At 58.5% G+C, this 22,596-nt stretch overlaps 4 protein-coding genes across 4 annotated transcripts in view; 1 reads left to right on the top strand and 3 right to left on the bottom strand.

Annotated features, from left to right (window-relative positions):
* Positions 1 to 1,856: 1,856 nt before the first annotated feature.
* CUNH16orf91 (chromosome unknown C16orf91 homolog) lies at positions 1,857 to 3,418 on the bottom strand. Its single transcript, XM_015490975.2, has 2 exons — positions 2,674 to 3,418; positions 1,857 to 2,590 (listed from the first exon to the last, which is right to left on the bottom strand). The coding sequence occupies exons 1-2, from the start codon at positions 2,979 to 2,981 to the stop codon at positions 2,218 to 2,220; spliced, it is 681 nt and encodes a 226-aa protein (XP_015346461.2). The 5' UTR covers positions 2,982 to 3,418; the 3' UTR covers positions 1,857 to 2,217.
* Positions 3,419 to 8,056: 4,638 nt separating this feature from the next.
* Positions 8,057 to 11,158, top strand: Percc1 (proline and glutamate rich with coiled coil 1). Its single transcript, XM_048789403.1, has 2 exons — positions 8,057 to 8,445; positions 9,474 to 11,158. Exon 2 carries the CDS (start codon positions 9,523 to 9,525, stop codon positions 10,315 to 10,317), a length of 795 nt encoding a protein of 264 aa, XP_048645360.1. The 5' UTR covers positions 8,057 to 8,445; positions 9,474 to 9,522; the 3' UTR covers positions 10,318 to 11,158.
* A 136-nt stretch (positions 11,159 to 11,294) lies between these two features.
* On the bottom strand, positions 11,295 to 18,360 carry Ccdc154 (coiled-coil domain containing 154; the record flags this gene model as incomplete). Its single annotated transcript, XM_015490973.1, has 16 exons — positions 11,295 to 11,435; positions 11,556 to 11,743; positions 12,000 to 12,086; positions 12,226 to 12,343; positions 12,604 to 12,680; positions 12,841 to 12,960; positions 13,948 to 14,085; positions 14,181 to 14,307; positions 14,621 to 14,745; positions 14,819 to 14,947; positions 15,030 to 15,131; positions 16,751 to 16,874; positions 17,174 to 17,269; positions 17,564 to 17,610; positions 17,782 to 17,971; positions 18,056 to 18,360. Coding segments are annotated over 16 exons (2,055 nt in total), but the record flags the coding sequence as incomplete, so codon positions are not given.
* Positions 18,361 to 19,134: 774 nt separating this feature from the next.
* The window catches only part of Clcn7 (chloride voltage-gated channel 7), a gene marked incomplete at its 5' end in the record, with an annotated part of 23,766 nt that continues 20,304 nt past the window's right edge, over positions 19,135 to 22,596 (bottom strand). Inside the window, 5 exons of the mRNA XM_015490972.2 lie at positions 19,135 to 20,745; positions 21,002 to 21,082; positions 21,314 to 21,490; positions 21,566 to 21,625; positions 22,102 to 22,231. Of these exons, the coding sequence (XP_015346458.2) occupies positions 20,659 to 20,745; positions 21,002 to 21,082; positions 21,314 to 21,490; positions 21,566 to 21,625; positions 22,102 to 22,231 (535 nt within the window). The remainder of the gene's footprint in view (positions 20,746 to 21,001; positions 21,083 to 21,313; positions 21,491 to 21,565; positions 21,626 to 22,101; positions 22,232 to 22,596) is intronic.

The following is a 22,596-nucleotide window of genomic DNA, read 5'->3' as shown; positions in this document are numbered from 1 at the left end:
AAAAAAAAAAAAAAAAAAAAAAAAAAAAAATCCCACAGGAGCTGGAGGTGCAGGTCAGTGTGGAAGAGCACTTGCCTGGCATGCTGAAGGCTGTGGGCTCCATTCCTAGCACTGTAAAACAAAACAAAACAAACAAACAAAAAAAACAACCCACTGTGTCTTTGAAAAACAATATTATAGTTACACAAAAAACTAAATGATGAGATATTCAAAGTGGTTACATCTGGTGCTTCTGGTTCTCTTTTGCTTACTATCTTTTCTAGAAAAGAATATATATTGCTTTGTTATATGGAAATTACTTTAAGCCAGGTGTGGTGGCACATATCTATAATCCCAGCTACACAGGAGGCTGAGGTAGGAGGATCCCAAGTTCAAGATCAGCTTAGGCAACTTAAAAAGGCCCTATTTCAAACTAAAACTAAAAAGTGCTGGAAGTGTAACTCAGTGGTATAGAGTGCTGGCCTGGCATGCACAAGGCCCTGGGTTCAATCCCCAGCACTACAAAACAAAAGATAAAAGCTTTTTGTTAACACAAAAGTTCTTAAAGATAGAGTGAAAGTAAGAGTTCTGGTTTGAATGACTGCTCTCAAACAAAATGCTCACATCCAAACAGGTTACAAACACCCCAAGGCAAAGAGAAAGCACCTTAGTTCTTTGCCCCCTCTAGGACCAGGCCAGGGGAGTTAAGCCTAGGTAGTCTTTCCTAGGCCTCAGGCTCAGTCCTTCAACAATGAGTATGCTGGTACACACCCCAGTTCCTGGTAGTCTCTGAAGGTGGCAGATCCTCAGCAACTTCTGCAAAGAGGTCCTTGTAAGAAGGTGTACACTGCTACACCTAGTGGCCCAAAACTTGTTTTTCAAACATGCATGGGGGGTGGGGGGAAAGGGCGGGGACGGTGGGGACAGTACCTTCAGCACCACACAGGATAATAAAGCCTTCCAGCTGAAGTCCAAGTAAATGAAAGCTACTTTTTATATATTTTGTATTTAATTCAAATTAAGCAAGTTTGTTCTTAATAACACTTGGAAAACTATATTCAGGTAATCCAAAATAGTGATTGCAATTTGTGAAAATAAATACTTATTGGGCTGGGGCTGTAGCTCAGTGGTAGAGCACTTGCGTCCCATGTGTAAGGCCCAACTGGGTTCAATCCTTAGCCCATATGAAAATAAGCAAAGAGGGCTGAGGTTGTGGCTCAGTGGTGGAGCGCTTGCCTAGCATGTGTGAGGCACTGGGTTCAATCCTCAGCACTTCATAAAAATAATAAAATAAAAGTATTGTTGGGGCTGGGGATGTGGCTCAAGCGGTAGCGCGCTTGCCTGGCATGCGTGCGGCCTGGGTTCGATCCTCAGCACCACATACAAACAAAGATGTTGTGTCCGCCGAGAACTAAAAAAATAAATAAATAAATACTAAAGTTTCTCTCTCTCTCTCTCTCGATTCTCTCTCTCTTTTAAAAAAAAAAAAATAATAAAAGTATTGTGTCCATTTACATCTAAAAAAAAAAAAAAAAAACTTTAAAAAGTGAAGACATTGTGTCCATCTACAACTAAAAGAAATATTTATTAGTTGTTTCCTACAACAGAAAGTTGTTGACGTGTTAAAAATAAAGTTCTGCACAGCCAGGGGCAGTAGTGCACGCCTGTAATCCCAGCAATTTCAGATGAAATTGTATCACAAGTTTGAGGCCAGCCTCGGCATTTGAGAGACTTGTCTCAAAATAAATGGATGGGGTCCTTGGGTTCAATCCCCAGCACCACGATGAACAAACAAACTACAGTTTTTAAAAAGGCGGTTGTTGGCCTACTAAAATACTTTTTCAATTAGATGTAACAAAAGGAAAAAAACACCTGAATCGCCTTAGTGCATCATTGTATTAAAATGTATTTTCAATTTGTTAGTATATAAAACTAACACCAACAGATGTTCTTTACGCATAGCACGTTCTAACACTCATGTCAGTTATAGTGTTTCAGAAAGCACATGGTCTGCAAAGTAACACTGGATTACAAGTATCCGCCAGGACTGCTTTGGCGCCATGACTAGGCTGTACAAAGACATCCCAAATCCAGCGGCACACAATGCGGCCAACGCCTTCCCCGTGGATCTGAGAAGTCTTTAGGACGCAATCACTGCGCAACGGTGTTAGACAAGGAGCAGGCTCCTGCCGACATCCCGCTGCCTTCACGCAAGTCAGCGCCACGAGCGCGAGTCCTTTAGCCGGCACCCGAGGCTCTCGCCGGGTAGGCGGCCCGCGCGCCGGGCTCCTCGGGGGCGTCTCCGGGCTCAGGCCCCTCTATTTCCAGCACGCGTCTCAACCACTGATCCGCGCCGCTCTCCTGCCTCAGGAAGCACCAGGAGACCAGAGCCAGGAGGGAGAGGCTGAGGGGTAGCACCTTCCACCAGGGCCGCTGCTGCTCCTTCCCCAGGGAATGCATCACGGTCCAGCGGGACGGGCTGGCTTTGCTGGAGGAAAACCGAAGGGGGCGTTCCGGGTCCTCCTCATCGTCCGCGGGCTGGGCCCGGCCAGCCGGCGGCGGGTGCAGGTTCCGTGGAGCCAAGCCCACAAGCCTGAGTGCCCGTATGGCCCTACAAAGGAGATAGCAGTGAATGGGCCGCCTGGCCTTGGCCTCGGCCCGGGTCCCGGCCCATCAAGACGGCAAGGTCCTCACCCTGCAGTGGGCGCACACAGGACGCGGCTCATCGCGACCTCCTCCCTGCGGCGCACCGCTTGCGTCACTTCCGTCGTCCAGGACCGGAAGCCGCCGCCATACCTGGCCTCACGACTACGGAACGTGAGCCCAGCCGCGCCGCGGAAATGACGCACTCCTCCGAGCACTTCCGCTTTAGGTCCCGCCCCCAGATACCGCGCGGCCTGCCGGGAAGTGTAGTTATCCGTCCGGCCTGGGCAGCGGTACTGGGACCAGCCGAGCACGCACTGACCTCCTTCCCGCTGTCGTAGGTCGTTCGCTCTCCGCATGCCCCCTCTTGGCGCTCGGCGTCGGGCGGAAGCTATCGTCTGCTCTGGGGTGCCGCCACTCACGCTTCAGCCTTTTCATCTTGGTTTCTTTCACTTAGAAATACACATTTAAGATTTCTCCCGGGAGCCATAATCTGCTCTGGGGATGGCACAAAAATCAGATCCAAAAGCTACCTCGTGACCTGGAACGTGTGATATCTTTCTGTGCCTGCTTCCCGGCGAGGGAAGCACTTGGCTCAGATATTCCTGGCCGGAGATGCTGTCACAGCATTAGGTCGGGAGAGCCTAGAGTTGTTCCAGCCAAGGACACCTGGGCGTCCCCGCCCCCCTCCTAACAGCAGGCCCAGCCCAGGATGCATTCAGAGCTGCTGTGTCAACAGAGGCACCTGTTCCAGCTCAGAGCCCCACCAGAATCACAGGCACACCAACTTCCCCTGCAGGGACCTGGGAGCACCCAGTGTGCATGGGAGGAGGGCGATTGAAGTGAGGATAGTGGGTGGTCTAGAGAGCTTCCTGGAGGAAGAGGTCAAGGGTCTGCAGGCTTGAATGGAGCTGCAGAGGGGCCACCAGCTCAGACTGGTGCTGTTTCAGGTTGACATGCTTCATGGTGGCTAAGCACAAACTGCTCAGGCCAGCCATGCAGGGTTTGGGTGAGAAGGTAGTGCAGGGGCTGGGGCTTCACCCAGGACAGAACAGGACAGGGCGCCCATCCCAGTCTTGATGACTGTCATGGATCAGAAACAGAAATGAGACCTTAGAGGGTAACTTGATCCTCTGAGCCCCCTTGAGCTTCCTAGCTGTAGTTGGGTGACACACACTCAGGCTACTGCTGATAATGGAAGATACTGTATTGAGTCTGTAGTTCCCCCTCAGAAAACAAAGAGTATGGCAGTTTTTGGAAACAGGGTCTTTGCAGATGTTGTTAAACTGAGGTCATGCTACATCAGAGTGGGCTAATCCAGTGACACATGTCCTTACAAGAAGAGAAGACAGATGTACAGAAGGAAGAAGGTCAAATAACCACAGAGGCAGAGGTTGAAATGGTGTGTCTGCTGGCTGAGACTGCACTGACAGGCGTGAGACCTGGCACAATCTCCCCAGTTGTCACTGGGAGTATCCCTGGTTTGGGACTTCTGGTCTCCAAGGCTGTGAGGTAAAGAAGCCCTGTTGTTTTTGTTTGTTTTGTGGTTTGGGGGTGGAACCCAGCACCTCACACATGCTAGGTAAGTGCTGTACCACTGAACCACGTTACCAGCCCCTTTTTTAAAAATTTTGAGGCAGAGTTACACTACATTGCTCTGGCTGGCCTCGAACTTGGAGCCCTCCTGCCTCAGCCTCCCAAGTGGCAGGGATTATATGTGTGTGTCACTGTGCCGGCTCCTCTGTTGTTTGAAGTTGTCCAGTTTGTAGTGCTTACTTACAGTGGCCCCACCATAGCATCAACCCAGGGCAAAGCCCTGCTTCCCAGGATCCTCCAGCAGTTGCTTGCCTCACTGAGCCCTGCAGTCCTTCCTCGCATCCTGTTGCTGAGGTGCCTCACCTCCCAGGCATGCTGGTTCCCAGTGGCCTGGCTGGGAACCCCCGAGAGGAAAAGGCCACAGCTCCAAGTCACCCTCCCCTCCCTGGGGATATAAACCAACACCTCAACCTGCATTATCTCAAAGCACACAGAGAAATTTCAAGGGAGGCCTAATGTCCCACTAATGGGGGGAGGGCGGAGGCTACGGCCCTTGTGTGCTTAATGGCGGGGTAATTTATTGTAGCGCCACTTGAGAGTTGACATATTGGAGCTATTGATTTTCCTGGGAAGATCAATATGGGGTGCCTGGGGATAGGCAGAGCTTGCCTCTGGTGGGGCAGAGTTGTTCTTCCAGGGCCTGAGACCTGACAACAGGTGGGGGTGGGGGCTGGTGAAGGCATTGGGCTGAGAGCTGTGCAGGGCCAGCACTGCCCACAGTGAGAGCCAGGCAGATGCTGGGACATATGTTGAGGCACCAGCTTCCTCTAGGGGCCCAGATCGGTGGCAGGGGGCTGGGGGACACAAAGCTGCTCGGTCTGGGCCTGGCTACCCACCCAACACCAGCTAGACATGTACAGGCAATGACTCCTGGCAAGTGAGTCTCTCTACTAACCCAAGATTCCCTGTTAGGCTGTCACTCACTAACCTAGCTTTACCAGAAACAAAAGCCAGAGACACCTGGTCTATCTTGAACTTGGCCTAAAGCTCAGGTGGGGTGAGGAAGGGGATGACTTGTTGAACTCCCGCTGGATTGCAGACCTGCTCCTTAAGTTGCCTGTCCCCTCCATCATCATGCCTCAGCCCACACTGTGGGACCCTGGTACCTCCCTCTCTAGTCTCAAGTGTTTTCCCCAAGGCCTTGCCAAGCTCCTGTTCCCAAACTCCTACCCTAGCTGCTCCAGCATCTTCTCTACTCTAGAAGTTTGCATCCCAGGCTTGGGTTTCCTCCTTGATTTCTTTTCAGGCAGAGAAAAACGTCAGGATCATTCTAGGCCAGGACAAAGGTCTGAATGTTAGTGGACAGCCCTCTCTCAGCAACATGATGGGCATCTCTGCATTTGCTCGTTGTAGGATCCAAACCCCTGTCGCAGCCCCAGCCCTGCTATCCAGATGCCTCAATCAAAGGATGGGAAAGAAGAAGGTGTGTGGGGGTAAAAGCCAGGCCCTGGGTGTCAGGACCCCTCATGCGTTCCTCCTACAGCAGCTGGACAGATCACTTCACACAGATCTTCTCTTCCATTGTAGAGGGATGAGCTGAGGTCCAGTGTTCATGGCCTCACCTGGGACTTGAGTTCACCTAGGCTGGGTTCTCCCTGTGGCTGGGGGGATCTGAGCTCCACAGCTGCCATGAGGCCCTGCACACGCGCTGCCCGCTTCCAGATGAGGCTGCCTATGCTGGAACCAGCAACAGCTGCGAGGTTTAAACACACACACACATGGAGCTCCAAGTGGGCCTCACTGGCCTGGAATCCAGTCAGCAGGTCACACTCTGCAGCCTGCGGGGACCTGCTTTCTTGCATTTTCCAGCTTCTTAGGCCCCTGCACCCCTTGCCTTGTCACCCTCGCCATCTTCAAAGCCATTAGCACAGCATTGTCCATTCTGTCTGCCTTGGACCTGCTGCCTCCACTTCACAAGGACCCAATGAACCCCAGAGATTCCCAGCTCTGCAGCAGCACCTGGGTCTGCTCAGGCTCTGTCCTCAGTTGGAATACTCTGCCTTCCTGCAGCTTACCCCCAAAGCCCCTCCTCTGGACACACAGGTGGGACATTTTCAAGGGCAGGGTGGTGTGTCTTCCCTCACAGCAGTGCTCCGCCCTGGGGCCACACAGGCCAGGGCTGCTCTGAGGGAACTGGTGACTGCCTGTGCTCACAGCACCTGCACAGCCTCTACCATCTCCCAGTCGGTCGGGGGGGAACACAGAGCCCACAGCCACATGCCTCCTGGGTCCTCTGGCAGGTTCCCAAGGTCCCTTGACTGCCTGCTCTGCTGCTTACCCCCAAGGTGGAAGTGGGCAGCACATAGACTTCAGCCTATTCCCAGCCCCTTCCCTGGGCCCATCCTTCCAAGAGCAAGCAGCAGGGGGCGCTATGGTTCTGAGCAGAAGCAGATGTGCCCCATTCTCTGCCCTGGTCCAGCTCTGGGGTTCTGGGAAGATCAGAGCAGGAGCCCCCTGAGCCATCAAGAGGGCAAGGGGCCGAATATGGTCACAAAGCAGGACCTATGTGCCCCAGCAGCCTGTAACTCGGACCCTGGGCCTTCTGATGATCTGGTCTGACAGCTGAGTTGCACTGGGTCAGAGAGGAGCCTGCTGAGGCAGGACCACCCCACAGCCAGGATGGGGCCAGTGTCTTTGGATCCTGAAGTCTCAAACTTGGTCAAAACTGAGGTCAGGCTGGGTGTGGTGGCACATGCCAGTAATCCCAGCAAGTTGGGAGGCTGAGGCAGAAGGATCATGAGTTTGAGGCCAACCTCAGCAACTAAGTGAGGCCCTAAAAATCTTAGTGAGACCCTGTCTCAAAAAGGGCTTGGGATGTGGCTCAGTGGATAAGTACCCTAAGTTCAATCTCATGTACAAAAAAGAAAAACCTCCTGAGGTCAGTCTGTGGGGACAGAGATCCCCAAGCAGTCTGGATGCTCAGGACTGAACCTGGTCAGATGCCCCTCATCCCAGGACATTGGCATTACCTGGACATGGTCTCACCTGGGTCACCCCCTGGGTTTCCTTCCAGGGACGAGGTAGTGATAAATGGTGGCTGGTTGCTGTGATGATGCCATTACCCTCCTACAGCCTGAAGTCTCTCTCTGGACATGCAGGTGACCTGCCCCTTGCCATTCCACTACAGCTCAGACAAACAGCCTCACTGTGAGATGTGAGCAGCTCCCAAGCCCCATGTAGTTGCAGGGCTCCTGAAGCTTTCTGCCCTCCAGCTGAGGAAAGGACTTCAGTAACCAGCAGGGATCCAGCTGCAGGGAAGGCCAGGTCCATTGTGCTGAGATGGCAGAGGGTGGGAGGTGCTGCCCCCCCCACCTGGAAGGGGAGCAACTGGGAAAGAGGAGGTGGTGTCCATGTGCCTCTTGGAGATCAGGAGCTGGAAACAAGAACAGCAAGCATTGTAAGGCCTTTGATGGCCCAAGCCAAGCTGGGCAGGACCAGCCCTATCAGCAGTAGTGGGATTTGGGCAAGTTGGCTGGAGTCAGGGTCTCTCAACTCCACTTCGGGGTGGCTTCAGCCAGGAGGAGGCCTGGAATGGGGGGTGGGGAGCCATCTCAGCCTGGCCCCTGGGGAAGCCCAGGCCAGCAGTAGGTTCACTGGGTGATTGCAACTCTGTGCAGGTGGGAGGGGCAGCCTTGCTGGGCAGGGTCTTCATCATGGCCCCATCTGGGCTGGTGGAGACTGGGCACAATTGCCCAGAACCCCCTCCCCCCACTGCATGGCTGGAGGGGGCTAGGCCAGGAGCCACCTGCATTAGCCCATCCCAGTGGCCTTGTGGTCTCTGTGCCTCCTGCTGGCCCAGAGCCCTGCTGCCAGTGAAGCACTATCTGTGCAGCACACCGCAGAGGCAGGATGTCCTCTAGAGAGGCCTACTCGAGAACTCAAAATAGCATGAAATTTAATTTTCCGCCTATTTGACAAGGCTTGGACCAGGCCCAATGAGCAGCAGAGATAAGGGTCCTCGGGTCCAGGGTGTGGGCCAGCTGGGCTTGCAGCAAACACTCCACGGTCCCCTGGCAGGATGCGAGCAGGTGAGGCTCGTCTTCGGACGCTCCCCCCGCGGGGCCCTGGTTGCCGGGCGCTAAAGCAAACGGGCTCTATTTGTCCAGTCTGCGATGACAATGCTGTCGCCAAATATTTGCCAGCCTCAGGCGGCTGCAGAGCCCAGCTATAAATGCTTGCATCCAGGTGGAGGTGGGCCTGCTGAGCAAGAGGTGCAGCAGAGGCCAGGTAGGACCCAGGGCCTGGTGGTGAGTGGGGAGGGCCATGGGGGGGGCATGGCTCCGTGGGGCTTCCTCCCAGGTCCTCTGTGGGACTGCTCTCCCTGTGGGAAGGTGTCTTGTCTTGCTCTCCGTGAGCAGTCATCCCCAGAGGCCTGGACATCCCGACAGCAGAGGGCCCTGCACCTTGAGCAAGTAAGGTCACACAGTGGCTTCCAGGTGGAGGAGACTGTGTACAGCTACCTCTGCTTCCCCAGGGGAGGGACAAGTGCCTAGGTCATCCTGACCCTGAGGAGTGCATGTCCAAGGGCCTTGGCTACCCACACCCAGGCCCCCACAGAGACAGGTGTTGTTTCCTGATGAGCTGGGTCCTGGGCTTCCGGGCCTTCAGCTCTGCTTTCTTCCTCCCTCTCACTGGGGTGCACCCACTTGGCTTTCCCGTGCAGATGCAGACAAGGTTCCTGGACCCCACTTTTCCCAGATTCTTCCACATCATCCTCCCAGCAGGAGGTGCCTAGGTCAGGTCCACCCAGGTATCCTTACCTCATCAGAAGTCAACCAGAACCTGGGTCTGAGGCTGCCACTGGATGCAATGGGCTGGGCTGGACCCTCATGCCCATGCCCACCCCCACCCCCCCATGGCAACTGCAAGGACCCTAGGAAGGGTTTGAGAGGCCATAGCAACCCAGGGAGGGACTCAGGAAGCCCTGGGCAAGGCTGACCCCCTGGGACTTCTCTCCCTCTGCTTTCCCTGGTCCAGGAGTGGCCATGATTTTAGTGATTGTAGTGGCTTAATCTCACCCCCACATCCTCCCTGCACCCAAAACTTCCCTACCTATAAGATGGGATCTAACTGCTCCTGCTAATGGCCCACCGCACTCCTGGGCCCACCCTCTGCAGTCTCTGCCAACCTCACCCCTGCTGAGCTGGGCCAGGGAAGCTGGGAGCTGTGGGAGGGAAGAGCCGGGGAGCCCTCTCTGGGTTGCACATGTGGCTCTGAGCTCTGACTGCTCACCTGCCCGCTACCTCCCTCTCCAGTCACTGCCTGCAGTCACAGAGGCCCCAGGAGTTCCAGTGACTTCAGGACATGGCTGCTGGCGTGATCCGGCCTCTCTGTGGCTTCCAGCTGCCCCTGCAGTCCCACCAGCCCTTCCTGAGCTCAGACCCAGAGCCCCTTGAAACTTCAGAGGAGGAGGAGGAAGAAGAGGAGGATGAGGACAATGACGACAGGGAGGGCGAGGAGCTAGAGGGCAAGGGGTCCCCTCAGAACTCAGGGGTGGCTCCCCAAGGTCCCAACAGCCCAGAGACTCCGCTGAGGCTGCTGCGCTTCTCAGAGCTCATCAGTGGTGACATCCAGCGGTACTTTGGTCCTAAGGACAAGGGGAAGGACCCAGATGCCTGTGATGTCTATGAGGATAGCCACTTGGCCAGCCACTCAGCCCGAGAGCTGTACTATGCTGACCTGGTGCGCCTGGCTCAGGGCGGGGCCCCAGAGGACGAGGAGGCCACTGAGCCTGAGGTCCACTTGTCCAGGGGATCTGAGGGGCAGGCACACAGGTCAGGCTTCAGCAAGGATGGGACACTGCCACTGGGACCCCTGGCTGAGCTCTTTGACTATGGGCTGCGGCAGTTTCTGGGGCCCAGGGCATCAGCTGGCCACAGACTGAGGCTGGAACGGAAATACAGCCACATCACCCCCATGACCCAGAGGAAGCTGCCCCCATCCTTCTGGAAGGAGCCGGCGCCCAGTCCCCTGGGCCTTCTCCACCCTGGCACACCAGACTTCAGTGACCTGCTGGCCAGCTGGTCATCTGAGGCCAGCCCTGAGCTGCAGGGTGGGGGTGCTCAGGCATTGGAGGGGACACAACTGACCGAAGCCTAGAGACTGGGCAAGGTCAAGGCTGTGCTGGAGGCAGCAAAGGCCACCCTTCCCAGGGTGCCCAGACTCTCCCTCATGCTCCCTGAATTCCTTCCTTCCAGATAGCCGTGACCTGGCTGCCCACCTCAGGCAAGGCCTTTCCAGGCCCCAAAGGAGGTTCTGGTCTTGTCCTGCAGCCTATGGCTGTTACTGCCAGGGGTCACCAGGACTGGCAAGGGTGCAGGACTAGTGAGGGTGTCCAGGCTGAGCCAGCCCCTGGCCTTAGCCTCCAGAAGCACCCCACTCTGTACAGGGGCCCCCAGGGCTCTGCCTACAGGAGGGAGAACCTGGGCAGGAGCTTTGGCTCCCTGAGATCATGGGCTAGGGGTGTTTACCTACACATGTACCCCTCTAGGGGAGGCCCCATCGCTGCCAGGCCATCTCCTGTGACTCAGGTCGGTGGCAAGAGCCAGCCCACCTGCACCCCACAGGGCCAGTGCTGATTGTCCCTGGTGCAGTCCCTGGTGTAGCATAGGCAGGCAGCAGGGCCAGGGACACAGATGAGCCTGGGTTTTCTTAAGAGGCAGAAAGAGGCGCCTGACTTGAGTAAACATGGGTGTTTACTCCCTGGATGAGTGCTGAGAAGTGGCTTCCTCGGGCAGCACTCTGGATGACAGGTCAGCTTGCAGGGCTGGGCCCAGCCTGAGGTGGTCAGCCACAAGCCTGCAACCCCAGTGTCTTCATTCCTGCTGGGGGGTTCGCGTAGGTCCTGGCAGCAGTAGGTCTGGGTGCCTCTGGACAGGCCAAGACCCTTTCTCCTGGGGATGTGGGGCTCCTGGGTTGCGGGGGAAAGAGATTGGGCAGGACAGGAAGGACCCTAGGGATTGGGGAATTTGGTCTCCTGGTCTTGGTCCTTCCCACTGCCCAACCTGTGTGTCAGTCACACAGGCACTTGGGGAGGATTTCACTGGCAGGTATCAGGGAGTAATGGCCCCATGTGGTACAAGAGCTAGCACATTTATTTCTGGGAAAGGGACAAGGACGTGCGCTGGGGTGCAGGCTACTGGTGGGATGTCTTCAAGACTACGCCTTGCCTCTGCCGGACCACCAGGTTCATGAGGACGGTCTTCCACTGCAGCCACCTGCCCAGGGACCCGGATCATGGCCTGCACCTCTCACCACCTTCCCTCCCTGTGGGGACCTCCCTGTCCTACCCCAGACCTGGAACCTGAGGGGCTGCCGCCAAGCTCCCTGCTGCCCACCTCACAGTCTGATACACGCCCCAGCAGTTCACGGAGACCAGCTCTCCAGGAGCCACATCCTTGATGAAGAACCGCTGCCTCACCAGGGACATGAGAACCCGCCTGCTGCCCAGTGTCAATGGCCAAGGGCCCTCCTCACTCCAGAGGCGCAGCACACTCTCCCGCAGGGTTGCAATCTCCTCTGTGCGCTGCAGGACACAGGGGCCCCTGGTGTTACCCAGGAGCCACGGGGTCGGGGTGGGGAGCAGAACAACAGAGGATCACAGAACATGGGAGTAGACGACAGGGGCGGGGGCAGCCCAGGCCAGAGTCCCTCATCTTCAGGAAAAGGCTGCTGGGTGCCAGCTGGGCTGCTGGGCGCCAGCTGGGCTGCTGGGCAGACTGCAGGCTAGAGGGAGCAGGGCCAGGCTTGCCCCAGCCCTGGGAGTCCCCAGCCCCTCTCACCAGCTTGGTCTCTGTGTTGAACTTAAGGTTCTGGATGGTCCTGTGGGCCTGCATGCTGCTCTCCAGTTTTATCATTTGCTTCTGAAACTAAACATAGCCCCTGTCACGGGCAAGACAAAGGTGGCCTTCTGGTGTCCAGCCAGCCCCAGGGCCCAACCTGGAATCCCTGAGCACTGGGAGCTCTGGCAAGTGTCCAGGCATGGTGGACTCCCTGGGCCCAAGGTACCGTGGCCAGCTGTCCCTGGATCTCAGCGATCTTCCTCCCGGGGCTCTCCTCCTTGAGCAGCTGCATAGAGGACAACAGGGTGGCCAGCTCCTGCCTCATGGCACCAACTTCAAACTCTCTGTGGGCACCGAGGGCAGCTATGGAGTCCAGGTGAGACAGATAGGTGCCTCCCCTAGCTGCCATAGGTCAAAGGGAGCCCAAGAGGACTTGGCCTTGCCCACTTCTAGTGCAGAAAGTGGGGATTCCCAGTGGGTGGCAGGGGGGAAGCTGCACCAGAGGAGAGGTGATCCCAGAGTAGGGCTGGCCAGGCCAGGGAGGGGACGGGGCTGCCATGGGCACCTGGCAGAGCTTCTGCCCATTTCTCAGGGGCACCCTCACCTGACCCTGCCCTCGGCTGAGATCTTCAGGTCTGTGTCGCTCTTGTGGAAGATACACTTGTCTGAGACGCCTTCTATCTGAAATGGAGGCCGCGGACAACCTGGGGGGTGACCCCGAGCACAGCCAGCTTGGGGAGCCCCGGGCCGTCCAGGCCCAGCAAGGAAGGCAGGAGAGGGGAGGGGTGGGAGAAGCCCTCCAGCTCCCCAGGCTGTCAGAGCCTGGACAGGCTAGGCCCACCTGCCGCAGGAGGCCGTCCACCTTCTCCTGCACCTCCCGCAGGTGAGTTGAGACTGTCTTCTGCCACCGGGCCAGGTCTTCCAGGGACTTCCTCTCCACACCCTCCCACTCAGTCTTCACCTGAGATTCAGACACAGAGAAGGCTGGGTCCCAGATAAGAGTTCAGGCAGGCAGAAGGACAGGGCTATGAGCCAGGACATGGAGAGGCCCAGGAGGCTGGGGAGAAGCTCCTGAAGGCCACATGCCCACATCCACCTCTGACTCTGAGCAGTCTGTGCCCAGGCCTGCTGCAGCCACCTAGGGGGACAGCCATGCCCAGAGCCCAGTCAAGTGGGCTGCCAGGCTCAGCCCAGATGCACCAAGAAGAAGGGCACAGATCTTCTACCACCAAGAGCCGACAGGGACAGGGACGAAGAGCAGGCCTGTCACCTGAAGGAGAGGGCCTGTCATGAGCTGTTCTGACCAGTGTGTGCCCAGAGGGGCTACAGGGATGACCTGGGGGTTCCAGCCCCAAGATCAAAGGGTGGACCCTCATGGTCATGGCAGTATGATTCCCAAAAGCCAAAAATAACAACAGCCCACACGTCCCTCAGCAGGCATGTGTGCAAACAAAAGGTGGCCTGCTCACACCAGGGGATGTCACCCTGCCAGGAGGATACACTGTGAGGGCCTGGCCCAGTGAGCAGCCAGAAACAGCAGCCACATGTGTGTGACTTCACTGACATCAAAGGTCCTGTGGGCAAGGCCACAAGCACAGAGATGGATCTGAGGGGCCAGGGGCTGGGGTGTTGGGGAGACTTGATGGGTGGTCTGGGGTTTCCATTTGTGGTGATGAAAAGTTCTGGAATCAACAGGGCTCCCAGCTCTGAAGGAACTGGAACCCACTGAATCGCACACCTGAGGGTATGGCCCGGCCTACAGGTTATAGCTCAGCGATGATGCAGGAGAAGAAGGGAAATGAACGCCAGGGCCATGGGTGGCTACCACCTTTGTTCATCCCACCCCTAGGGACAGCCTCAGGTCTCAGCAGTGGAGCTGGACTGGTCAGACCTCTGCCCTCAGGGCCCAGGCCTTCCAGAATGTGCCTTACTGCCCCTTGGTGCTTACCTCAGATAGTTTCAGGCCCAATGTCTGTTCCTGAAGGTCCAGCCTCCAGCTCACAGCCAGACAGTGGTCACTCAGGTCCTTCAATTGCCTGGCCAGCTGGGCCACTGACCCCTCTAGGACCTGACTCTTCTCTCGGAGCTGCAGGGGACAGGAGGAGGTCAGGGAGGCCTCAGCTGAGTGACCATGGTCATGTGCAGGGTGTGTGCTGCCCCTCTCCCTGGGCACCCCCTCACCAGCTCCAGAGCACCCTGCATCTCCTGCCGGGTCAGCTCGCCAGCCAGCTGAACGGCCTCCAGGTTCTCTTGCACAAAGGAGGCCAGTTCCCCAGCCTGGCTCTCCTCCAGGCACACCTTGGTATTCCTGTGGGTTGACAACACTGACACTGTTTCTCAGCTGAGGCTGGTCTGCCCCTCAGCATCAGGCCAGGGAAGAGGACACAGCTGCTAGCTCGCTCTGGAATCTCCCAGGAGAGCCCATGGATCAGAGGACAGGATGTTCTCATGGGTGCCTCCAAGAGAGTTAGGTTTAGGGAAGGGACAGGACCCAGCTAGAGGGTCACTATTCTGTCCCAGTGGATAAGTCCTAGTGCTCTGCTAGTGCCTTCCAGGGGAGGTGGATGACTTCTGGGTGGCCTGCCTGGGCATGCAGCTCCCCGTGGCCAGAGGACACCCACCGGGCCTTCTGCTCAGCCAGCAGGATGCGGTTCACTGACACCTGGTTCTGCCGTACGAACTTTGTCAGCTGGACCACGGCCGCGTCCAAGCCCCGACACTGCTCCAGCAGGTGGCCCTCCTCCTCCTGTCGCAGAGGAGGTGGCCCTGAGCTGGTGCTCTCCCAGACTGCCCTGGCCACACCCACCCACCAGGCCCACCTGGCGCTGAGCCCCCAGGGCCTGCACACGCTCCTCTGTCAGCTCCTGCAGCCTCTGCCAGCGGCCCTCCAGCTCCTCCCGCAGGCTGCCCTCGGCCTGCAGCCGTGTGCTCTCAGAGGCCTTCATTCTCTGCAGGAACACCACCGTCTGCCAGGCCCCTGCCTGGCCTGGGTACATGAGCGAGGGTGCCCGGTCTGGCCCAGGATCCTACCTGCTCCAGGGCCAGGAAGCTCTTCTGCAGGAAGCTGCACAGCTTGGCCTCCCTCTTCAGGAAACGGAGGCTCACCTCCTCGCCTAACTTGGTTACCTGGGCCTGGGGAGAGGCCCAGTGTCACCCTCAGCCTCCCTGCTGGACATCCCATCCCCCCCAGCCCCAGGTCACATCCCCCTTGCTGTCCCTGGGACTTGCAGAACTGGATCTACTGTATCCTGAGCGGAATGAAAGGCAGGGCAGGCAGGGGCCACTATCCCCAAGAGACCAGGCTCAGGGAAGATGAAGGGCCATATACTAGCCAGAGCTGGGGCTGGGGCAGGGCAGTAGGTGCACTTGAGACAACTCCTCACACACATGGGGACAGCCCATTGCAGAGGGCAGGCAGGGCCACAGCACCCCTGCTACACCAAGGGTGTGAAAGAGCGGGGGCGGGAGGGGGAAGTAGCCCAGCCCAGTGTGCTCCCCTCCATCTCACAGGGTCCAGACACCAGGCACCTTCTTCACAGCCACAAAGCTCTTCTACCAGTAGCCCCAGCACTCAGGCCCTGCCCATGGTTGGGTGGGGGCCTCGGGGAAGCCCTCACTCTGCCTAGGCCCCTAGGGGAGGGAGGCACAAGGAGGGTGCCCTAGAGCAAGGTCCACAGACTTTCCCATACAGCCCCACAGTAAATGTTTCAGGCTCACAGGACTTTTGCTGAAACCTTTCAACACTGTGGTTGTGACCTCAAAGTAGCCATTGACAGCACTAAATGTGCTTTACTGGCTTTGTGCTGATAAAACTTTATTTAAAAACTAGGCAGTGGGTACAGTGGGTACACCTGAAACCCCAGCAAATCAAGAGGCTGAGGCAAGAGGGTCACTAATTGGAGGCCAGCTTCAGCAACTTAGTGACCCTGTCTCAATGCAAAAAGGGCTAGGGAGATAGCTCGGTGAACCTGGGTTGAATTGCCAATTCAAAAAACGAATGAACAAACAAATAAAATTAGACCATGGGCCATAGTGTGCTGACCCTGGCCCTAAAGTCCTCAGACACTCTGGGGCTCAGAGGAAAAGGCAGGTGCCCCAGGAGGGGCAGCTCCCCTACATCCAGTGTCAGGAGCCCTCAGCCCTCTGCCCTCACCTTGGCACCAGCATATCAGCTTCCCAGCGGCAGTGGGAAGGGGCCACATGGGAGCAGTGGGATGAGCCCTGCCTTGGAGGAGCCTGGGTGTGTGGGGCACAGGCTGCAGTCCAGGGATCTGTCTGCAGAGCCAAGGAGCTGGTCACTCCTGGGGGTCCTGAGTGGGAGGCAGCATGGGGGCCTGGAATTCCTGACTCCTGCTTCACAGAGGAAGGCTCAGGCTGCCAACGGCTGGGAGGGGGCTCTGGCTCCACTGCTCCCCTCCCTGACCCAGGCTGTGGCAGCCAGAGATGTCCACTCCAATGGGCTTTTGTGAGGAGGACCCCAGATTTGCACCACTGGCCACCTGTGGCTGCTGGCATTTGAAAGGCGGCTCACATGGCCTAGGAACCGAGTTGAGTTTTTATCATTGTAACTGATCTCAATGGGCAGGGCCATTGGGGTAAGAGGTCACCATGGGGGACAGTGCAGGATGAGAGGTCCTCCCCAAGTTCCATCAGCAGGGAGGGAAGAGCCACCTCTGGCCAGGGCACAGGCTGAGGATGCTGGGGCCCTCCAGGGGCCCCTGCCAGGGCCGGGCCTGGCCTCCCTGTGGTACCTGCATCTTGGCCACCTCGTGGTCCACCCTCTGGCTGGCATCCTCTTGGCTCTTGTGCAGTGCACTGCAGGCCGCCTCCCGGCCTTGCTCCTCCTGCCTCAGCAAGCCGGTCAGCTTAGTCAGCCTAGGGACAGCGGGTGCAGGCGCCAGCTAAGCTAGCTAGAGGACTGGACTGGGGAGCCAAAGAGGCTGGTGGAACCGTGGGACAGTCTTTCTCAGCTAGGGCAACATGGGAGTGGAGACAGACCTCAGAGTCCCAGCAAGGGATCCAGGGAGGGAGGGCAGGGCCCCAGCCCCTACGAGGTCCACCGTGGGTCTGTGGTCCCCAGCATCCAGTGGCTCAGCACCGAGGCAGGGGATCCCCTGCTGGTAGTGCTGGGGGCACAGGGTGGGTCCAAGCCAGCCTGGGGAGGTGGCGCCCACCTGAGGTTGGCCTCTTGCTGGGCACCCTTCCGCTGCACGTCCTGCAGGGCCTGCCTCCTCCTGACCTGGGACAAGGCTTCCCGGACTTCCACCAGCCTGGCACACAAGGAGCGCCTCTGCAGGCCCAGAGCAGCTGGGCAGCCTCTGGGACTGGGGATTTGGCCATGGGGGCCCTATCATCAGCCCCCCTGCCTTCTCGGGATCTCAAGCTATCCAGGGGCATTGAGACCCGAGCTTTCTGAGTTGGACCACATACCGGTACTGCTTACCCTAACAAGACAGCTTACTGGGGAAACAGAATCCTGAGCGAATCCCCATGGGCCCTGGTGCCAGCCACTGCCTGAGCCTCTCCCACCTGCTGAAGCCCATGCCCACAGGAGTGTAGGGTACCTTTTGTCCAGAGCCTGCATCTGATTCTGGTTCTGGGGTCCAGGGAACTGCAAAGCGGAAGGTGTGGGGCTGGGCAGGCTGGAGCGCAGGCCCAGTGGGCGTGCCCTGGAGCCATGGCTTAGGGATGAGCAACGGGGGTGGCACTGGGCTCAGGACTAACCCCTGAGAAAGGGGGAGATTGACTGGGGTGGGGCACTGACACCTCTGCCATAGCTCACCTCCAATGCCTCCTTCTCGGGGGCCTGGGCCACCTGCTGCATTTCCTGCCGCAGCTGCCGGAGCTCTGAGGCCTGCAGCTGCACGTGGGCCCGCATCTGCAGCAGCTCCCGCAGCAGGCTCAGGGTGGCGTGCTCACAGCGCTCCTTATGTCCGCGCAGGCACGCCACCTCAGCCTGCAGGTCACCCACCCTGGCCAGGGTTGGAGAAGGTGGTCACCAGGGCAGCCTCCTCGTGGTCCTCCCTGGTCCTCTTGCCCTGTGCCGCAGGGCTCACCACTGCTCCAGCTTCTCCCAGCGCTTGGAGGTGCTTGGCTCGGGGACACAGGCATTGGACGCCAGGTGGCTGGACTCTGAGTTCTCCTGACTCAAGGGCTCAGGGCTGGTCAGGCCTTCGGCCAGGAGGAGCTCCAGGTCCTCCAGCAAGACGGTGCTCCGCTGAGAGTGGGGCGAAACCCCTGACAGGGAGCTGTCAGCTAACTCTGCAAGGAAGTGCTTTGGGAGTGCACCCCCAGACACCAGCTCCTGCTGGAGCCCACAGGCACCCCAACATTGCTGACAATACCCACCAGCCACCCGAGCTCAGCCTGTCTACTGTTGCTAGGCACCACCCAAACCAGGTAGGGGCATGGCTCAGAGAGCTGCAGGAACCTGTCAGAGAACACATAGTACTGGGTAGCAGACACAAGACAGCACCCACCCTGCCTAGCTCTGGCAGCAGCCACGGGGAGAGCAGAGCTGTCTTGTGTGGTCCTCCCCGGTACCTTGCTCCTCCCGCTGCAGACTGCACACCCCACATCTGGCTCACCTGACATGGCTTCACCACCTGTCCCCCCTGCAGCTTTGACGCTGGGCCTAGTGTCCCCGTGGCTGCCCAGAGCTGGATGCTAGGCCAGGGCTGATGGGGACTTAGGGTGCGGCAGGGAAGTGGGGCTAGAAGGCTAGGAGGCCTCAGGAAGCGGGAGGGCTGCAACTCGAAAAGCCACCCTTACATCCTGCCTTCTTCCCAGAGGGTCCCACAGGAGGCAGGAGCAGCTGGGCAACAGAGCTATTCTGGAACTTTTCTTTCCTCATCAGAACCCTGTGGGTCATGGACCAACTGCCAGCGGACCTGAGCCCTCACCTGTCCCATCCTGATGGCCTCCAACTGCCAGCTTCTGGAAGGTTCTGAGGGGCACTGGGCAGCTTCATCTTGCAAAGGGGCTTATTCCAGCAGGGAGGGAAACCAAGCCAACCAGTCCTGACCACAGCCCAGGCCAGAGACCCAGGGGCAAGCTGCAGGAGGTGCCCACCACTTAGGGCTGCTGACACCTCCGGCTCTCCCAGCAGCCATGAAGGAGGCCAAGACGACAGGAGTTATGACAATTTGTTTTATTTGACCTAATATTTCCAAAATGTCATTCCAACATGTGACCAACACAAAACAATGTGTACAGAGATTGCACGTGCGTTTTTGGTACGTCTCTGGGGCCTGGCGGTTTCTCACGCCCTGAGGACCAACTCAGATGCAGCCCCTCTAGAGCTCTTCTTGCCTTGTTTCCCAGGCCCACCTGCCAGGGCCTCCTGTGGAGTAAAGGGTCCTGGGGGAGGGACTCCCCAGTATCCTGGCTCGCCCAGGAGTGGGGCTTCCTGGCCTAGAGAGCAGGGGTGGTAGAAATGGCTCCGAGCTGCTTGGAGGAGGGCAGGGCCCCAGTGAGGGCGGATGGCTATCTGCCAGACCTGACCTGTCTGCAGCTCCCCAGGTTGCAGGGTGGGAGGCCATGGTGCTCACAGGAAGGCCTGGTGCCACACACCAGTCACCACCACCTCAGTGCCCAACCCCTGGCCCCGCAAGTGCCAGTGGGCTGAACAGGGAGGCTGGCACTGGCTGTCTGGGCAGGGGTCCTTTATTTCTCACACTCAGGACCCATGGAGAGCAGAGGAGGAAGCACAGCCTGGGGCCACATGTGCCAGTCTTCCACAGGAAGACTCATGTGGCCTTCAAGACATATGCCAGGGACACAGAGATCCCCTTCCGTGTCCCACAGGAGGGGCCCTGCAGCCAGAGGGACACCACATCTAGTCATCTGTCTGAAGGTGGCTGCCCAGCTGGTGGGTGGGAAGGTGGGAGCTTCTTGGCTGATTCTCAATGGTCTATCCCAGAGCCACTAAGACAGCCTGGGGGTCCTGAGGCCAGCAGGAGGCTACCTCTAGTGGCATCTGCTGCTGTCAGAAAAGATGTATTAGCCGGTACCAAGGCCCCTGGGTGCTATGGGAAGGCTGACCTCTGGCTGCTGTACACATGTGGGGTGACCCCAGCTCTGGAGTACTTAGGGTGACAGGCAGGGCCTGGGAGTCAGGCACTAAGATGATCCTCAGCTCCCAAGACCCTGGGACAGAGCCCATCTGCCACGTCCTCTGGACCTGGGGTTGCCCAAGTTGGGTGTAAACCCAGGGGTGCACATAGGGCTCCCTGTTGGAGCTGCCCTGGGGCCACACAGCTCCCAGGCCCTGGCCACTGAGGCTCAGGCTGGGCCTTGCTCAGGCCCAGGGGCCCTATACTGTGGGCTCTCAGCAAATGAGACTGAGCTTGTGGCCGGGAGAGGTAGACCAGCTCCTGAGTGGTCAGCAGGAGCTGGTCTCCCACAGGAACCACAGAAGCCACTATAGGCAGGATGCAGCACATCCACCTCATGTGCACGCCAGCCCCTCCCCTCGGTCCCAGGGAAGGTGCTGCTGCACACATGACCCCTGAAGGCAGGAAGTGGGAGATGGACCTGCACAGCAAGGGACTGGCCCAGTCTGGGGAAGCCTGCTCCCAGTGCCACACCCCCAGAGGACAGGGACCCTAGTAGGTGCAAGGGGCTGGGAGTGCCACCGCCCAAGGCGGGGCGCCGGGCCTCAGGTCTGGGCCAGTGAGAGCTCCTCCAGGCCTCCCTTTCCCAGGCGGTACCTGGCCAGATCCTTCCTGGTCACCAGCCCGACGACCTGCAGAAGCAACACCAGGTCACACAGTCCATGGGCCAGCACCCCACCTGTCCCACACATGGCTGGTGCCAGGGGAGCCTTTAGAGCTTTGACAGACTCTGAGGCTGGCACGTGGCAGAGTAAGGGGTACAGCTGTTGTGCCAGCACTGATGCAGGAACAGGCCAAGCTGGGTCTCACACCCATGTACCTGCATGGGAGCAAGAGCAAGTGCCCATGACCTGGCCAGCCCATCAGGACACAGACTACCAGACCCACCTGATTGCGGTTGTCCACGACCACCAGGTGCCTCAGGCCAAGAGCCCGGAACAGCTTGAAAACCCGAGGGAGAGATGCATCCTGCAAAGGCACAGCATTCAGTGGGCCCACCCTGGCCGGGATTGCACCCTGACCCAGGAAGGTCTGCCAGTCTACTCTTGTCCATCTGGGCCCGACCCCCAGTATGCTGCCTTGGGGACTCCCCCCAACAGACCCTCCCAAAGTAGCAACAGGGGCCCCCACTCTCCCTGCCTCTGTGTCCATCAGAGGTGGCCACTCCACAATGTCCTAGGAGGCCCTAAGCTCTGGTACCTGGGGCACTGTGTAGGGCGAGGGGTTCATGAACTCCGAGAGGTCCATGGTGCACTCCCGCTCGTCCTGGGACACGTGGATGGACTGGATCGGGGGGAAGCGTGGGTAGGCGTCACGGAAGTCCTTTAGCTTCAGCCGCCGCTGTACCAGGCCCATGTTGGATCTCTCCACAAACACCTGCGGACAGTGGCCAGTCAGGTACTCACGTAGGGGCCGCACCCCAGGCCCTCCCCACTGGGCTGCCCGACACACCTTGTGCTTAAGGAGCACGATGAGCTGGGAGCGCAGGATCAAGCCCTGGAGCCTGGCTTGCTGCAAGAAACGTGGGCTCAGAGGCAGCCCTGGGGCCCCTGCTCCCGCCAGAGCCCTGCCCGCCCGGCTACAGCACCATCACAGCTCCTCCGAGCACTGGCCTTGCCACAGGCACTTCACTGCACAGGGCCCTTGAGCCCCGAGACCAGGGACAGGGCAGCCTGGCCTGAGCCGTGCGGGGCTCGCGGGTGAGGTGTCGAGAGGGCAGCTTTGGCTGGAGAGGACATGCAGCCCCAAACTAATCCCCTCCACCAAAGTCCACGTCTTATGACCCCATCAGGAGAAGGGATATGGCAGCGGCTCATGTCCAGCCTTTGCCTCCTGACAAGGTGAGAGCCACTGTCACACTGACCACCCCACCGGGTCAGGACCATGAGACTCGGGCATGGTTCTCCTGTAGACTGGGTGACTCTGGTCATCTCCTTCTATGGGCAGCGAGGTCCTGCTGCACACCCAGTGCAGGGCAGGCCTAGTACCTGGGTGCCGTCCACACCCTCCACCACAGGGAAACCGTTGTGGTTGGACGCAGAGTCGCTGAGGACGTCCACAATGGTGCCGACCTTCTCCCTCATCCTCAAGCAGGTCACGGGAGTGCTCATCACCTCCCTGCCAGGGAAGCCACCCCCAAGGCCGCCTGTCACTGGGGCACCAGCAGACTGGACTCAGCCCTCCTGTCACAAGGTGTCCTCAGTAGCCATTGGTGCACCACGCTGATGCTCAATGGCACAAGGCTGTCACACTAGGAAACTGGAGCCCAGGGGCCTCCCACCCACCCCCCAAGACTCTGCTGGAATCGGGAGCCCAGCCCAGGGCTGGGGCAGCTTCCCCCCTAGGAATGCAGCCTCCTCCCTGCCCACCTGCCACCCAGAGCGTCCAGCATGAAGCACCATACTCCCTGACCTGTGGCCCTGCAGCCCGCGGGGTGCGGGGGGGGGGGAGCAGGGGGGGACGGGGGAGAGAGACTGAGGCGT

Source organism: Marmota marmota, unplaced genomic scaffold (genome assembly GCF_001458135.2).
Source record: "Marmota marmota marmota unplaced genomic scaffold, marMar, whole genome shotgun sequence".
Taxonomy (NCBI): Eukaryota; Metazoa; Chordata; class Mammalia; order Rodentia; family Sciuridae; genus Marmota; species Marmota marmota.
The sequence above is the reverse complement of the archived record's forward strand: the minus strand, read 5'-3'. Positions and strand labels throughout refer to the sequence as shown.